Source organism: Phacochoerus africanus, chromosome 7 (genome assembly GCF_016906955.1).
Source record: "Phacochoerus africanus isolate WHEZ1 chromosome 7, ROS_Pafr_v1, whole genome shotgun sequence".
NCBI lineage: Eukaryota > Metazoa > Chordata > Mammalia > Artiodactyla > Suidae > Phacochoerus > Phacochoerus africanus.
Genome location: NC_062550.1, coordinates 36,619,732 through 36,638,590, shown reverse-complemented (window position 1 = coordinate 36,638,590; position 18,859 = coordinate 36,619,732). Strand labels below are relative to the sequence as shown.

Here is an 18,859-nt window from a genome sequence, read left to right as displayed (position 1 = left end):
GCTTTGATCTCTGCCTATTTAAAAACTGCTATAACTTTTTGACCTAAATGAATATATATTCATATTAAAATTTTCTAGGAGTTCCTGCTGTGGCTCAGTGGTTAATGAATCTGACCAGGAACCATGAGGTTGCGGGTTTGATCCCTGGCCTTGCTCAGTGGGTTAAGGATCTGGAGTAGCTGTGAGCTGTGGTGTAGGTTGCAGATGTGGCTCAGATTTGGCGTTGTGGTGGCTGTGGCGTAGGCCGGTGGCTCCACCTCTGATTGGACCTCTAGCCTGGGAACCTTGATATGCCGCGGATTCGGCCCTAGAAAAGGCAAAAAGACAAAAAACCCAACCCCCCACCCCCCAAAAAACAAAAAAAACCCAAAACACAAAAAACCCCAAAACTTCTAAGATCTGTGTTGCTTAGTTTTCAGCAAAAAATCCTGTATTTTGACCAAATGCTAAATATGGATGATTTAAGTCACTATATAAGGAAAATCAGGTTAAACAAGGTTCATAACAGAACAAAACAGTAAAAATTCTCTCCATACCCTTTCAGACAAATCAGAATAGACAAATTAACTGCTTATGAATGAGAAAAATCATGTAAGCCCCTTGTAAGTGGAACATCCCTGCTGTATCCATGCCAATATAGTGAACAATGCTTGGAACAAGGTAAACATGTGAATTCAAATGTGTCCATTGATTCTTGGATACAAAAATCAGGTGGATACCACTAATTTTGGATAAAATCTTTAATTTTTAAGGTCTGTAATCTATAGGCCACACAAAGGATGTTTTAAGGAAGCAAGTTCAAAGTATGTGCAACATATGGGATACTTCTGCTGCATTTAGGATACCAACCTATTGAGTAAAGTATTTATTTCTACCTTTCAAAGATAAACTAATGCTAAGCCTACAAACTTAGTTGCTCCATTAATAGGTTTAGAACTTTGACAAGTAACATCAACATCACAACAAGGACTCATACATTCTCTTTTCAATCTATTCCACTTCTCTCATGCATTCATAAAATACCAAATGTACTGATGCACTGGAATAAATTACAGAACAGATTAAGAAAATTTTGTCTTATAAATCACAATATGTTAAGGCTCACTGATAGTTTGAGAGATATACCTGCAAACACTATGATTTCTAAGACAAGGTCATAGCATTAATTATAAAATACTATAACTCCACATTTCTAATATTCAAAAAGAGGAGACAGAAGAATAGATGGGGATTAAATTCAATGAAAAGACAGACTGAGGTAAATTAGAAGAAAAAACACGCTGCCGTAAGAGTTTTGATTCTGAATTTGCTGTCCCATATCTAAAGATGAGATGATTAAAAAAGCAAGGCAAACTTACTTTCATAAATGGAGGTTTTAAAACTTTCTGCTCGTAACATGTACATGTGGCAAAATTACATATTTAAGAAAAAAAGTGGGGAGTTCCCGTCATGGCGCAGTGGTTAACGAATCCGACTAGGAACCATGAGGTTGCGGGTTCGGTCCCTGCCTTTGCTCAGTGGGTTAACGATCCGGCATTGCCGTGAGCTGTGGTGTAGGTTGCAGACGCGGCTCGGATCCTGCGTTGCTGTGGCTCTGGTGTAGGCTGGTGGCTACAGCTCCGATTCGACCCCTAGCCTGGGAACCTCCACATGCCGAAGGAGCGGCCCAAGAAATAGCAAAAAGACAAAAAAAAAAAAAATGTTGCACTAACATAAAAGTCAAAACATGGTTTTTACACCTTTTAGAAAAATTAAGCGACATGCTATTCTGGTTTTCTCGAAAAATTCACATTTCTCCAATTATCCTTGGAGACCTGAAAAGGAACTCATGAGTTTTGATTCATGAATACAATTATTTTGTGTATTTTTTCTATTTAAGCACCAGAAAAGTCCATCCGCATGTGATATGCATTCCTAAACTGCCGGTATTATTTTGTATGGGAGACAATGTTGCTTTTTTGACAAACTACAGCCACATATCTGCTAGCAAAATACAAAATAAAAAACAAGAACAAAGACCCAGAGGATGACACTGGCCATGTACTTCACTCTCTTCAACTTCTATGAAGCAGATGCCACTAATATTCCAGTTTTATAAATATTTCCCACCAGATCAGTAGTTGTCAACTGGGGCGATATTACCCTTCAACACCCACCACCCCCAATTCTAACTGGAAGACACTTGGCAATGTCTGGAAACAATTTTGGCTGTCTCGACTTGGGGCTGACGGGAGTATTACCGACATCTAGTGCAGAAAGTTCAGGGAGGCTGCTAAAAGTCCTGTAACACACAGGAAAGCCCCCACAATTCATTATACAGCACATGACATTCAGTGTTGAGGTTGAGAAACTCTAGAAGGACAGGGTCCCAAGCTGATCTCAGTCGCTGCCTTATCTTCAGACCTAGAATAAATGGTTGACAAGAAATTATTTAAATTTACCTGCTGAATGTTTTTAAGAGCCTAGAACTCAGCCTGGCACATAGCTGGTAGGCAATAAACATTTATTAAGGAAATTGAATTAATGGTGGTGCCCTCAAAGAGGGCCAAATGGATGTAAGAGGACATTACAAGAGTTCCCATCATGGCTCAGGGGTAACGAACATGACTAGTATCCATGAGGATGTGGGTTCGATCCCTGACCTCACTCAGTGGGTTAAGGATCCAACATTGCCAGGAGCTGTGGTGCAGGTTGCAGATGTGGCTCAGATCCTTTGTTGCTGTGGTTGTGGCTGTGGCTGGCAGCTACAGCTCTGATTTGGGCCCTAGCCTGGGAACTTTCATATGTTGTGGGTGAGGCCCTTAAAAGACAAAAAAAAAAAAAAAAAAAAGGACATAATAAATTGAAGTAAATTGAAGTGATTTCAGTGCTCCACAATTTTACTTTTTTGGGATTTAATTTTCTCCCAATGAATATAAATTGACAGAATAAACACTTCCTAATTTAGATACATGGAACCTTTAAAATACATGGAACTAACTCTGTGAGTTAAATATATAAGGATTAAGACTTTAAAATGAAAGTCTTTAAATGTCCCACTCAAATGTGAAGTATTTAGGGGATCAGCAGACATCTCTAAATTAGATGGTATCATTAATTAATTGCTGATGCGCTCCAATGGCTAGCAAATACTTTGAGAAAGTATGAATTAAGATTTGTTTACAAATTTCAAAAAAGAACTGAATTACAGGACACATAAGACAAAGACCCATTATATAAAAAGAAGTACTTGAGTCCTCTTCTTTCAAAGATATTTATAACCATAATATTCTAAGTATAACTGCACCCTTTAGTTTTAAAAAAATCCATTTGTGTAACATCTGCCGAAGTATTTTTCAATTCTTCCACGTATACCTCAAAGAGCTACTGAACATTACCCAGAAAGCATATATTCCTAAGTAATATTGATTGGTTTACAAAATTCCTTCCAAAGGGAAACTTCAAAAAGTGGATATGTGGATATTTAAACAATACTAGGAAAAATATCTGACATCTTTCTCTTACCATTTCTGTAACTAATGAATGAGTCTGGCTTGCCCAAAAGTTAAATTATGAAACCACACTAGGCAAAATGCACCTATTACATGTAAAAAGAAGTTAAACCCATATTTATTTACTAGCACTGTTAAACACTACACAAAACACATTCAAGTGGCAAGTAATTATAATGCAAGCCCTTGCATGGCAATCCAAATTTATTGAACTACTGATGCTAAGTTATACAAAATTGCACCACTTTAATTAAGGCTTTTAGTTTACATTTGGCCACCTCAAAGTAGTTGTAACATTAGGTTGGTCAATTTAAATACTGTGGCTCCCTGTTGGATAGACACACAATCTTTACACCCAAACGTTAATGCATACGAAGCAACAAGGCATTGTTAAATAAAACAGCAATAGTTACTGCAACTTAGGCCTTGTGACCAATTACACATGATTAAAATTACTTCCCACATTCACATCCACAGTACTCGTCCACCATTTAACATCTCAACCAAAACGTTACACATGTGAAACAATCACTAACAGGCAAAAATACTAAACCTGTATATTTGGTATTGCAAATACACTTATGCATGAGCAAGCAAGGGATTCACAGTGAGAATCTACAGCTGCAGAAGCCTGAAAATGATTTACAAAAATTGTTAAATCATTAAAAAATTGTTTGAAAATATACACTTCTTGTTGTAGACCCCCACTGTACACACAACTATAAACATTGTTCCCTATGTAAACAAAAAGGAAACATATAATAAGAGATTTGAAAAGTCTGGACATTTCCTTCCCAACAGATATTAAAGGCAACGTCTTTAATCTAAGACATTATACTGAAAGGACTATCATATTTTAAAGACAAGATCACTGTCTCCACAGGTTTTTTAAAAATTAAAAAAACTATATAGCTGTGTTAATCAAAGCGCTTATTTGTACAATACAATGATAATGACCTTGAATTTCTTAAAAAAAATTACAATAAGCTACAAGTATCAAAGAAGCGAAGTTATCTGGAGTAGTCTATATAGGAGCTCTTTGGACTTTCTTTTATTATGCTAAAATAGTGGTGCTTTTAGGATTTACATTATTGTACTCTCCAATACAAAGTATGGGGCGTGTTAAGTATACAGTACACCATTTTCATACATGTACAACATTGGTGGATGAAAAATGTCTCTTAGCAGTAATACTGGATTGTAGCCTCTGGTTTTACCAGCTGCATACTCTAGGACTATTATATAAGTAAAAATCTCTCTTGTGATACTGGAAAGTGATTAGAATGTGCAAACTGATGTAGTAGCTTTCATCCGCCTCTTAAAGGGTACCACCACAGAAAGTCCATTTAAGATGTTGGTAGGTTTAACAAAGTTGGAATGCTGGCACTGTTGAATTGGGCAACAGTTCTTCAGACCTGTCAAAAAGAAAAAATAATTGAAAACATGGGTTTTAAATAGCACACCAAAGATCCACAGGACATATTAAAACAACAGTGCTAAAGTGTCAAAAATAAATTTAGTGGAGTTCCCGTCGTGGCGCAGTGGTTAACGAATCTGACTAGGAACCAGGAGGTTGCGGGTTCGGTCCCTGCCCTTGCTCAGTGGGTTAACGATCCGGCGTTGCCGTGAGCTGTGGCGTAGGTTGCAGACGCGGCTCAGATCCCGCGTTGCTGTGGCTCTGGTGTAGGCCGGTGGCTACAGCTCCGATTCGACCCCTAGCCTGGGAACCTCCATATGCCGCAGGAGCGGCCCAAGAAATAGCAAAAAGACAAATAAATAAATAAATAAATAAATTTAGTACAGGTTCTTGTCCTTGTCATTACATTAATGACCATGCACCGCAATTCACAGCAAAGCAAGGGTAGAGTATTTTCATACTCTTTGGAATGACTTCATTTATCCTTCTGCCTTCTTTAAAGTCAGTCAAATGAAAGTTTTATGTATAAAAAGGGAATGTACCTTAATGAAAATTTCTGTGTATTACCTTCCAAAGATTAAAAGTAGAACCTCCTCACCTAATGAAACCAAACAAAACCAAAGGGGAAAACAAAGAAACAAAAAAACAAAACACACTAAAATTTTTTTATCTGATCACCTTTACTAGAATTAGTATTAAAAGACACCAATATTAACAAAATGGGTGATCCTCCAAGAGTGTTTACAATCTTAGAATTACATCACAAATATAGAATGCATTTTTAACCAGGTTTTCTAGTATCAGAAATCAAGACTTCTTTCCTACTCTTCCAACTGAGTAGCTAAAAAGCTACTTCAGAGAAATCAACAAAACTATAATTTATTTCCCAAAGCTTCTTTACATATGACAGCTAAATGTTTTCTAATTCTGTACTTAAACAGATTCCATCAACTTTAAGATGGATGTCAGAAAAAGCTGTTATTACACTAAAAACATAGCTAATTGAACTTAAAAAGTTTGAGAGTGATATAAAAGAAGGTAAAATCAGAACTCATGGGTTTGCCAATTATTTATTTACTCTGGATGATTTTCTGCATACATGCCTGGGCTAAAAAAAGTTTCTTGAGTTCCCGTCGTGGCTCAGTGGTTAATGAATCTGACTAGGAACGATGAGGTTGCAGGTTCGATCCCTGGCCTTGCTCAGCGGGTTAAGGATCCGGCGCTGCCGTGAGCTGTGGTGTAAGGTCACAGATGCGGCTCGGATCCCACGCTGCTGTGGCTCTGGCGTAGACTGGCAGCTGTAGCTCCATTTAGACCCCTAGCCTGGAAACCTCCAGAGGCCGTGGGAGCCGCCCTAGAGTAGGCAAAAAGACAAAAAGACAAAAAAAAAATTTTTTTTTAAACTTGTTTTCTGGGAATCAGACTTGTTGCAAGCTCCAGAAAGGTTGCTAATAGAGATGTGGTTGATGAAATAATTCCCACAAATGCTTTGAACTTTAAGCCCTCATTTATAGTCTGAATGAATTTGCTAAATTTTCTATATCTTAGCATACTCTATATTGTAGCAAATTGGAAAGGACAGATGGCAGTGTGTGAGCTCAAGCACATGTGCACTGCTAAGAACAAGCACGTGGTTGGAAATGAGAGGATATAAAAAATGAAAGGCTAGATCTCTAAACAGAAAGCCTTAAATGAAGAGCAGGGACACCAACTCTAGAAAGATCAGAGTGCTATGGTTATATGGGGCCATTTAGCACAGGAAGAAGCAGAGCCACAAACATCAAAAGTTCCCAAGGATAAGAATATAGTAAAAATATTTAATGATAACCGGCACTCAGCAGCAGCTAATAGTTGAGGGTTTACCATGTGACAGGCCCTGAACTGCTTTATAAGTGTTAATTCATGTAATACGATAGTTTTCAAAAACTATGTTAGAGTTATGCGTGCTCCGTTTTCCTTTGTTGTCTCATCTCTGGGTTGTATTTGTGGTTCTCTCTGCTTTGAAACTCTTCATTCCCTACACAATTTCTACTTACCCATCAAATCTCAACTTAGATGTCTCTCACTCTGACAGTCTTTCCCTGAATCCACGGTTCACATTTGACTGGTTTGGTGCCTTAGTTACAAGCTCAGATAGTACCCATAATGCATTGTGACTAATTATGGATTTGGGTGCCAGTTCAGAGTTCAAACTCTGAGCCATGTACTCAGGTCATTAGATTCAATTCTGGTTCTGGTATTTACTATCCACAGGACTTGAATAAATAAAAATCTTTTTGTGCTTCAGCTCACTCATCTGTAATATGGGAATTCTAATAATTCCTGCCTCATAGGATTGTTGTGAGAATTCAACTAATATATAGGCAATATGTAAGAGTGCCTGGCACATAATATGTCAGGGGTTCTTATTCTTAGTATTGTGATGGATTTATTCTACAACAGTACTTATCAATATTCTACAATTGTTTGTCTATTTCTTCCACTAGACCTTAATTAGCTTAAGGCAACAAAGAGGAAGGCAGAGAAGACTGGTTTTAGTCGTCATTGCATTTGTGTCAGCACAAACCAGTGACCCACTCAGGCATGAGTATATATTAGATAAACTCACCTAGAATATTCAATTACATGGAATGCCTTACTTCTGATGATGAAATATCTATTTTAATTACTAGGATATCATATTAACTCATGGATATCTTAAAAAGGAAGAAATCTTTTTTTTTTCCCCCAGAGCAACAGAAATTCTATATACTTGCTTTCCTGACCCTTAATAGAGTGGAGGTTAAAAGTTAGAGGAAACAAACAAAAAGAGAGGAAAAGGTGAATTAACATACCTGGCTCAGAGCTACAATGAATTTAGTATATTAAAGCAGTTGACATGATGACTTTTTGCGGGCCTTCCCAGGCACTGGAGTTTTTCTGTTAATTTGTCGCACTAAGTCATAAAAGATCTGCAAACATATTAAATTTTTTAATTTATAGGAAAACAAACCTCTAGAAACTAAAAATAAAACAGTAAAATGGAAAAGCTGAACTTTGCATGGTTATAAACAAGCTCCAGAAAGCAATATTCTGTTCAGTTAAGGAATGAGAGTAAACAATGTATTCTTATAATTGCCAAGTTCTCTTCTGTTTGTTTATTTTTGGGGAGGGCTAAAATTGTTCTAAAAATAATACTGAGTTGAAGGTGCTGCAGAGATCTTAGTTCAGCCAGAACATTTACCATCATCCAAGGAGAACAATCCATTCTTCTTCTTCACCTCTCTATATATTCTTACTCTACAACATGACTTTAAGCTCCTTCAAGGTAAGATCCACTCACGCCTTTTTTTACCTCCCCACCCCCCAAGGCCTTGCTCACGGCATGTGGAAGTGCCTGGGCCAGGGACTGAACCTGCACCAAAGCAGTGACAATGCCAGATCCTTAACCCAGTGCACCACAAAAGAACTCCCATTCACGCCGTTTTGAATTTGCCCTCACCTTTTACCTAACATATATCTGAAGACTTAATGGGTCTTTCCCACCCCTATCATTTTCTGTCCAGTGGTCCTTCATTTTTTAATGAAGAGGCTCAAACTGCATCACTGCTTATTAACATGCATATATTTCACATAGGACCTTTGCCTATATGACCTAAGTGCCCTGAGTACAAATTAACTTGGGATGATTAATACTGAGTTAATACACACTCATTATTTTCCACTGATTTTGAATGTTAAATTCCAAATCAAGAGTCCTATTTCACCCTACCTCATTAACATTTATTTTTGATTTTGCAGAGGATTCTAAGAATGCACAGTTGTTCCACTGTCTTGCTAGATTTTGACCTTGTTCCTTTCCTACAACTCTTTCATCTTCCAAGTCACACTTATTACCAACCAGGATCATTGGAACCTAAAAGGGTAAAAACAAATAAGTAAATAAATATGCTACGTAAATTCAAATCAAAATTCTAAGAGTCAGCCCTAGGGATTACTTTTTATATTATGCCAGAGAAAAATATTAAATTTAATAATGTGCAATAAAATTTACAGTTAAATATGAAAGACTTACCAATGGTAATTTAAGAATATTTCACATGAATTTTTTAGAAAACAGGTTATAATCTACTTATAAAAGAGGGGGAAAAACTCTCACAATGGACTCAAATAATTATAGCAGGGAAAACACAAAATCTTTAAAAAAAAAAAAAAGTACAAAAGGGAAAAGCCAATACATTCCCAAATTTTTAAATGTTTTTCCAGGTGATATAAATCAATTTCAAATTTTCTGGTTTCGGAGTTCCCGTCGTGGCGCAGTGGTTAACAAATCCGACTAGGAACCATGAGGTTGCGGGTTCGGTCCCTGGCCTTGCTCAGTGGGTTAACGATCCGGCGTTGCCATGAGCTGTGGTGTAGGTTGCAGATGCGGCTCGGATCCTGCGTTGCTGTGGCTCTGGTGTAGGCCAGGGGCTACAGCTCCGATTCGACCCCTAGCCTGGGAACCTCCATATGCCTCGGGAGCGGCCCAAAGAAATAGCAAAAAGACAAAAAGACAAAAAAAAAAAAAGCATGGAGATGTCTTTTTAGAGAAGACATCCTTAGATGTTTTGGAAAAAATTCAAACTAGAAAATCAAGAATTCTGGTTTTTAAAGGAAGAGATATGTAGTTTATTAATAAATACCTGTTTAGTGCAAGTGATCAGAAACTACTGTAGTTACCAGAGACACTGGTAAATAGTTTTACCAACTGAGGTTTCTGTAAGTATGTAGGGTCCCCCAAAGTTCTCCTGTTTCAGAAGTCCAGGAAATGGCAGCATTTCCCATAAGTGCCCCAGAGTTCTCAAAATACTTGCTATAACTAAACTATACATAGTATAGTGGTCCTTAAAAGAGTGGTGCCAAGACCGGCAGCACCAATACCATCTGGAAATTTGTTAGAAATGCAAATTCTTGAGCCCTATCCCAGACCTTCTGAATCAGAAACTCTGGCAGTGGGGCTTGGCAATCTCATTTAACCAGCTTTACAGGTGATTCTGATGCAAGATCAATATACAGTGTGATGAGGAATTAAAATAATCCTTTTGAAGTTTCCTATAGGGATTAAACTCCATTACAGTGTACTCTGAAGGGGTGTGTAAACTTACGTTAGAAAATTAATATATATACATCTACTTGTTGGCTTTCTTTAAAAATTATTATTATAGTTGTTTGAGATGTTCATACATTGCTCTTTTTTTTTTTTTTTTTTGCTTTTTAGGGCCATACTCAAGGCATATGGAAGTTCCCAGACTAGGAGAACTAGGAGGTCGAATCGGAGCTGAATAGGAGCTATAGCTGCTGGCCTACACCACAGCAGATGGCAATGCTGGATCCTTAACCCACTGAGCAAGGAGGCCACTGAATCTGAATCCACATGGATCCTAGTTGGGTTTGTTAACCGCTGAGCCAGGAAGGGAACTCCCTGGTTGTTAAAAAGGCTCATCATCTACCAGAAATGTGGCCAGAATATCATCTGGTCTATTTGTAATATTTGCCACCAACACTTCTCCTTCTTCTCCACCAAATGCATGATTTAAAAATAGAAAAGGGAGTTCCCGTCGTGGCGCAGTGGTTAACGAATCTGACTAGGAACCATGAGGTTGCGGGTTCTGTCCCTGGCCTTGCTCAGTGGGTTAACGATCTGGCGTTGCCGTGAGCTGTGGTGTAGGTTGCAGACGTGGCTCGGATCCCGAGTTGCTGTGGCTCTGGCGTAGGCCGGTGGCTGCAGCTCCGATTAGACCCCTAGCCTGGGAACCTCCATATGCCGCGGGAGCGGCCCAAGAAATAGCAACAAGACTAAAAAAAAAAAAAGAAAGGGTATAAAATTTGTTTTACAAAGGGGAGAGGAGGCTATTTCTCACTTTTTACATTATACATAATGTTAAAGACATATTTTTGCCTTTCAAAGAAAAAGTTTTTGAAAAACAAACCAACCTCTCTAAACACATGAACTTTAAATCGGACTTAAATTCAAAATTTTAAATTGGATATCACCACAAGAGTTTGAAAGAAAAAATATTTATTACAAAGCCAGCTTACATCATCAGTGTCTTTAACTCGAAGAATCTGTTCTCTCAGATCTTGTAAATCATTAAATGTGGACTGTGCTGTGATGGAATAAACTAATGCAAAGCCTTGTCCATTTTTCATGTACAAGTCCCTCATTGCTGTAAATTGTTCCTACAGGAAAAAGAAAAAAGCATTAAAAAATATTTTGACAGTTAATTTGATAACTTTTCAGTCTATAATTAGAGCTTAAAGAATGTAACAGTGTTATATAACATCTCTTAAAATTAGTTTGTGGCTACTTGAAAATTCTGTATTTCAAGAAATAAGTGTTTTATTTAAAAATAAGACACCAAAGCAGATTTAGGTGCAATAAATATACTCAAGTGGGACAGCTGTCTTCAAAAGCTACTTAAAGGTAGCCTTTTACTATATTTGAAGGTGGAAGGCGCCCAAATTGAATCACCAAGTTATAGCTAGCTCATAATGCTCTAGGTTCTATGAGGTCCACCAGCACTCTTACTTCTATCTTCCCATTTTCCCACAATTTTCCTCCTTCACTAGACTGTGAGCCTTTGAATGTAAGAACACAGGTCCTGGCACATATCGGGTACTCAAATATTAGTTGTATAAATATCACATATCCAGAATAAATCTTCCCTTCACCTTCAGATACCAACAAATCTAGCTGGTCTGTAAATACACTTAAGGAGGAAAGATATCATTCAAAATATGTCACAGATCGACTGTGGAAGAAATGCATATTCAGGTACTTTCCACATTATTTATTATTATATAGTAATATATTTTAACTTGCTTTAAAAGTTACTAGTGAGACTATGAAAACTTTGATAGAGATTTTCTATTATTTCTTCAACAAATGATCCACTGCAATTACAAAGCAGACACGTAAGAAAAGTAGAATTTAAGAGGATAAGATTTAACACAAGGAACATTTTTAAATAAGCTTAACTAATACTTTTCTTTAGAATACTAGCATTTATCAAGTCAATACTGCGTAAGTTGAGCATGTACTCTGGTACTTTGTTTTACATACCGTTCCTGCAGTATCCAAGATTTCAAGCATACACTGTTGCGCATCTACTTCAACTTGCTGGGGGAAAAATTAAAATACACCTTCATTTTTTTATGTGCACAAGACTACTTTAATATACATAAAATTTGATACGACTTTTTTTTTTTGTTATGCTTTTTTAGGGCCACATCCTCAGCATATGAAGTTCCCAGGCTAGGGGTCGAATCGGAGCTACAGCTGCTGGCCTACGCCACAGCCACAGCCACAGCCACACGAGATCCAAGCAACGTCTGGGACCTACACCACAGCCCACAGCAACACCGGATCCCTGACCCACTGAGCGAGGCCAAAGATCAAAGCTGCATCCTCATGGATACTAGCCAGACTTGTTTCCACTGAGCCACAACGGGAACTCTCTAATATGACATTTAAAATAGAGACACTGACTTTATCAACTTTACAACTAATCTTCAGCAATACTTTAAAAACCAGGAGAAAAAAATAGTTTAGATAATGAAGGTGCACTGAACCCCAAACTGCATTAGGTGCAAAAACCATGTGTTCTCAATTCAATATAAGGACATCTACAAGATACACAAGATCCAAGCTCAGTATGAATCACTCAGCACTTAATTCTGGAAGGAAATAATTTCAAAATAGCTCAAAAAAAGTTTTTAAGCCAGTAATAATTCCAATAATATTAGAAGTGATCATCTATCTCAACTCTGCCATACTTTGGGGAAAAAAAATCACTGATATGGAAATAAGAGCAATACCATCTCATGGTTTGGGTGTAGAAAGGAGTTTCCAGGGTCTTTTTTTGTAGACTGTGCAGGAGGAATGGAAACACAATGTCTGTGCAGGGGCCAGGCTGGCTGGCTGGCTGCTATGCTAAGGTGGGGAGCTAGCTACTAAATTAAAAATGTGTGTAACAATTAAGTTTTATTGTCCCAGGGGAGCCTGAGAGTATTCATTCTTTCAGGGGTAGGAAGGGGAGAGAAACATGGAGCTACCACTTCAAATGCGTGGCCTAGCTCTAAAGTTTGTGTGTCAAATTACAATGTCAGGGTCAGTGTAAACTTAAGACAGACAGCAAGAGTGACTGTTTAATATTCTCATAAGCACTCAATGCCAAAAAATAATCGTTTGATGTTTCCTCACTAATTTTATAAATTAACTCTGCTTCATCCTACTTTGTAAACAATATTCAATAATTATTAAGCCAAAAACAAGTAAAGAAAAAAAACAAAAGGCCTTCTAAAGTAACATACCTTTCTATAAGAATCTTCTATCGTAGGATCATATTTTTCAACAAAAATTCCTTGAACAAATTGTACAGTCTGAAAGAAATTAACATACCATTACACTAAAAACAACCCCCCCCCCAAAAAACCCCCCAAATACAAACCTGCACATTTAAAACTACTTATTTCATAATAAATAGTTACACCATTGATTAAAAAACATGAGCACAACTACATGTGAATACATGCACTTGGTGGCAAAGTTACTTTAGAAAGCTTTAAAAAATAAATTAATAATCACTATGACCCTTATGAGGTAAATCTAAATTATATATTTAAAAATTGTTAAATGGCTCCTGTTTCAGTCTTAAGGGTTTAAATTTTAGTTTTAATTAGAAAATGGCTAATTACTTCGTGTACACACATACACATACTCATAACACCTCCCCATCACTGGATATATTTACAAATGAAAAAGCAGCCCACTGCCTGTTGCACACACTTCTCTGATCCAAGCATGTCAAATTCTGTGTTTACTTTAAGTGGTTAAGTAAGATGGTCAATCTGTCTTACTATGAGGCTTTGCTACACTCTGCTATTCAAGTTATTTCCTTTAAGTTTCTCCCTTTACCCACCCCACCACTGTCAAGTTGTGTCTTCTTTCTTGCTTTACTATTCCTTGATACAGAAAACAGTGGGATAGTCAAAGGTAATCTTTTAAAAAGTTTTTAAAACTAGATTTATTTTTTGTAACATAAAATTTGTATTATAAGCCAACTCACAATGAGATGGACCAAAATTTATTTCTATCTAGCTCTAAAATGCAGAAAGAACACCATTGCATGTGCTTACCCTCTATGCTTAGTCCAAACTGTATTCTGGAATATCTCATACTGGTCTGGAACCAATGTTCCCAAGAGCATATGATGTACCCAGATTACAACTAAAGTTGACTAAAATTATAAGGAAAATATTACATTGTTTTTAAAATCATTATGAGATTTTACTTTAAAAAATAAATGAAGACAAATAAGCAAAACCTAAAACTTAACAGAAAAAGAACATGCCTTGGAGTGAATAGCTTGGGTATTATGAAAATGTCTTACCAGAGCAGATTTTCCAACGCCTCCTGAGCCAAGAACGACTAGCTTATACTCACGCATGGTGCAAACTTGTAAAAGCTAGTACCTTATTAAAGAAAAAACAAACAAACAAAAAAACTTAAGTAATATCTTTGTATTCATCTATTTCTTATATAAATAAGACATTCAAGCAAGTAGATTTATTTAAAATGACCACCATACCATACTAAAATGGAGTATTCCATAAACAGACTTGGATGGTCTACTGGTAGGATGTTACTGGTAGTGATCTTTATAAAAGAGAGGAAGAAAGAAATTGCAGAACTACAGACATGACTTTCAGCCCTATCCTAAATTCAATTACAATAAAATATTTACTCAATCAAGAAAAAAAAGGGGGATACTGAGAAACAGCATTAAGAAGCATTCTGGGAGTTCCCACTGTGGTGCAGTGGGTTAAGAATCTGACTGCAGTGGTTCGGGTTGCTGGGGGGTGCAAGTTTGATCCCCAGCGCGGTGTACTGGGTTAAGCATCCGGTGTGGCTGCAGCTGTGACAAAGGTCGCAGCTGGAGCTCAGATTCAATAACTGGCCCAGGAAGTCCACATGCCTCAGATTCAGCACCCCCCCCCCAAAAAATATATATATATACACACACACACACATACATATATTTCTTAATAAAAAAAAACATTTTGTTGGCTACAAGATGGCAGTGATAGACATGATACCCTCCTTTTCTGAACCACCTATAACTCTGAGTTGAGTGCCTACTAAGTACAAGGATATAACCCAATGAACAACAAAAAAAATCCTTACTCTCAACTGAACTAACGTTCTGGTAAAGATGAAGAGGATAAGGGAGGGGTGTACAAACAAATCCAACCCACATAAAGCTTTACTGAAATACAGCCACCCCCATTCATTTGTGTATTGCCTGTGGTTGCTATCTTGTAATGGTAGAATTAAGTAGTTAGAACAGAGGCCATCTGGTCCACAAAACATAAAATATTCATGATGTGATAATTACAGAAAAAACCTGCTGGTCACTGAGATATATAAATGGTAAATAAGTGAGTAGAGAAAGCAGACCAAATATATATTCCTAAGAAAGGGATGAGGGAGGGAGAGAGTATGTCTTTGGGGGTTGGGGGAGATGGGGTGAAGTAGGAATGCTGTAGCACAAAGGGACTGACAATGGTCAGGAGACAGAGGCAGATCTCAAGAACACGAATGCCCAGACTGAAAGTTTTAGTATGATGAAATAGTAGAAATCAAAACCAAAAACCCCAAACCGAAAAGCCCCAACCCATACCAAGACTCGTCGTTATAAAATTTCAGTATACTAAGGATAGAGAAAGAAGATCCTAAAAGTTTCCAGGGTGGGGGAATAATATGAGAATACAAAGCTCCCACAATCCTAGAAAAAAGTGGCCACAGTATAAAAATATTCACCAGGTTTTAAACATTCTTAATCAAGAAATGACAGAGTTCCTGTCGTGGCTCAGTGGTTAATGAATCCAACTAGGAACCAAGAGGTTGTGGGTTGGATCCCTGGCCTCGCTCAGTGAGTTAAGGATCCAGCGTTGCCATGGGCTGTGGTGTAGGTCGCAGATGTGGCTCGGATCCCGCGTTGCTGTGGCTCTGGCCTAGGCCAGCGGCTACAGCTCCAATTAGACCCCTAGCCTGGGAACCTCTATATGCTGCACATACGGCCCTAGAAAAGACAGGGGAAAAAAAAAAATCAAGAAATGACAGTTCTTTAGTCACAGTAACAAGTAAATACCAGGACTGGTTTAAACACATTTAAGCAATCAATAAGCATTTGTTCAGTGAATATGCTTCTGCAAATCAGCCTATTGTTGACAGGCCTGTCTCTTACTTATGAAAGTCAATTAAGAATGGACTCACTTTGGCATAGTATTTCTTTGTGTTAAATCTCTTTATATGTGCTTTCCTTTCAGTCCATACGCATAGAAAAGATATTGTTTTACTAATCTCTGTATGCCATCCCTTTATTTCTATAACCATGGGCTTCCTTTTAAAACTTTCTCCTTCACGTCTGCCTTTAACTACACAGATTATTCACTGTATTTTCTCTGTTCCTTAATGGGGGGGAACAACCCAAATTAAAAAAAAAAAAAAAAAAAAAAGACAGAAAAATGGGAATGCAAGTTGGTACAACCACTATGGAAAAGAGTATGCAGGTTCTTCAGATAACTAAATATAGAACTATTACATGATCCAGCAACCCTACTCCTGGGCATATATCCAGACAAAACTATAATTCAAAAGGATACATGCACCCCTATGTTTATAGTAGCACTATTCTCAATAGCCAAGACGTTGAAACAACCTAAATGTCCATGGACAGACGACTGGATCAAGAAGATGTGGTATATATACACAATGGAATACTACTCGGCCGTAAAAAAGAATGAAATAATGCCATCTGCAGCAACATGGATGCAACAAGATTATCATACTAAGTGAAATCAGAGAGAAAGACAAATATCATATGATATCACTTATATGTGGAATCTAAAATGTGACACAAATGAACCTATCTACAAAACAGAAACAGACTCGCTGACATAGGGAACAGACTTGTGGTTGCCAAGGGGTGGGGGGAGGAAGTGGGATGGACTGGGAGTTTGCGTTAGTAGATGCACACAATTACATTTAGAATGGATTAAAAACAAGGTCCTACTACATAGCACAAGGAACTATATCCAATCTCCTGGGACAGACTATGACGGAAAATAATATATATATATATGTATAACTGAGTCACTTTGCTGTACAGCAGAAATTGGCGCAACACTATAAATAAACTACACTTCAATAAAAAATTAAATAAAACAGCAAAAACACCAAAGAAGGCTGCTAACACTCCCACATTCCTATATTTATTTCTAAATTTATTGAAACCATCATTCCCATAGGTTTTTCTCCATTTCTGGGACACTGCCTCCTTAACTTTTGTGAACTGCATGATTCTTACCAGATTATGACTTGAGATGATACGAAATAAAAGTTGAACGAACTTTCAGCTTTAAGAATATTCCACACTGTAGTGCACATTTAATTTGGGAAAAAGAAATCATTCTTTGTAAACATGTAACTGAATTCAGGTTTGCTTCTTTTATCATAAAAAAATCATTTAAAAATAGGATTACTTAGGTGTAATTTTATTCAGGGCCATGCAGACATCCAACCACAGAGACCTACATTAATATCTGAGAAATATTTAAACTTAGAATTCTAATGAAAAGACGCCTTCAAATTTGTGTTTCTGAATCCATCTAGAGGGAATATGGTAACTTCAGGGATGGGGGACAAGAATTTCCTAAACATTCCAAAGAGCAAATCAACCAACATAAATAAAATTAGATTCATTTTCCCCTGCATTCTTTTATCCTTTATGTAGCTGGGCCATGTCACTTTTTAATGACTTCTTTGCAAATGTTTATTGATAATTAAAAAAAAAAAAAAATCCTCGGAGTTCCCACTGTGGTGCAGCAGAAATGAATATAACTAGTATCCCCCCAGGAGGATGCGGGTTTGATCCCTGGCCTTGCTTACAGTGAGTGGGGGATCTGGCGTTGCCTTGAGCTGTGGTGTAGGTCGCAGATGTGGCTCAGATCCAGCGTTGCTGTAGCTGTGCTATAGGCTGGCAGCTGTAGCTCTGATGTGACCTCTAGCCTGAGAACATCTATATGCCATAGGTGTGTAAAAAGCACAACAAAACAAAACAATTCACTTCAGTGAACACCTAGCAAAATGCTAACCAAGTAGCATTTGCCTCACTTGAGTAACAGCTCTTTTACAGTTGACATTAACTTGCTCCTGCCTTTGAAAGTCCGTCAGGAGTTCCCGTCATGGCTCAGTAGTTAACAAATCCAACTAGGAACCATGAGGTTGTGAGTTCGATCCCTGGCCTTGCTGAGTGGGTTAAGGATCTGGCATTGCCATGAGCTGCTGTGTAGGTCGCAGATGCGGCTCAGATCCCTAGCTGCTGTGGCTCTGGTGTAGGCCAGTGGCTACAGCTCCGATTGGACCCCTAGCCTGGGAACCTCCACATGCTGTGGGTGTGGCCCTAAAGAAAAAAAAAAAAAAAAAGTCGGTCAATTTTTGGACTCTGAAATTCCCTACAACACTGTAAGACTTGTAGTCTGCTCTGTTCAGGGGAGGCAATATTAGACCAGGACAGGTTTCTTTAAGTAATCAATAATTTCAGCTTTGTGGTTTTTCTTTAGTTATTGAATAGTGTCTCTCATTCTTTGACAGTCACGCTAAGACCTTCATTTGGCATGACTCCAAATGATGCTCTTAGACAAACAAATGGACTGAATGGGCTGCCTGTGCCCAACTTGTTTGTTCTTAGAAGCTGCTATCAGATGAATCAGTCTCAACAATGACATGGGCACTCTAACTAGTTCCTTGAGCTCACACTGCTAATTTGCTATCCTAGGATTTGTACCAAGTGGGCTTTTGAGTAAGACAATTAGACCTTTTGGTTTAGGTTTGCAGTGTACTATCTTATAAATATTTTTGCCATTA

General features: G+C 37.7%; 1 protein-coding gene across 3 annotated transcripts in view; it reads right to left on the bottom strand.

Annotated features, from left to right (window-relative positions):
* Window positions 1–3,662: 3,662 nt before the first annotated feature.
* Window positions 3,663–18,859, bottom strand: part of RAP1B (RAP1B, member of RAS oncogene family) — a 49,547-nt gene continuing 34,350 nt past the window's right edge. For 2 of the 3 annotated variants that reach the window (XM_047787154.1, XM_047787156.1), the window contains 7 exons: window positions 14,322–14,403; window positions 13,243–13,311; window positions 11,993–12,049; window positions 10,969–11,109; window positions 8,660–8,803; window positions 7,743–7,859; window positions 3,663–4,906 (listed from right to left, as the gene is read on the bottom strand). In XM_047787154.1, the coding sequence (XP_047643110.1) occupies window positions 7,773–7,859; window positions 8,660–8,803; window positions 10,969–11,109; window positions 11,993–12,049; window positions 13,243–13,311; window positions 14,322–14,378 (555 nt within the window). In that variant the 5' untranslated portion in view covers window positions 14,379–14,403 and the 3' untranslated portion in view covers window positions 3,663–4,906; window positions 7,743–7,772. Of the gene's footprint in view, window positions 4,907–7,742; window positions 7,860–8,659; window positions 8,804–10,968; window positions 11,110–11,992; window positions 12,050–13,242; window positions 13,312–14,321; window positions 14,404–14,519; window positions 14,588–18,859 lie in introns of all 3 variants that reach the window. The other variant, XM_047787155.1, reaches the window with a different exon arrangement.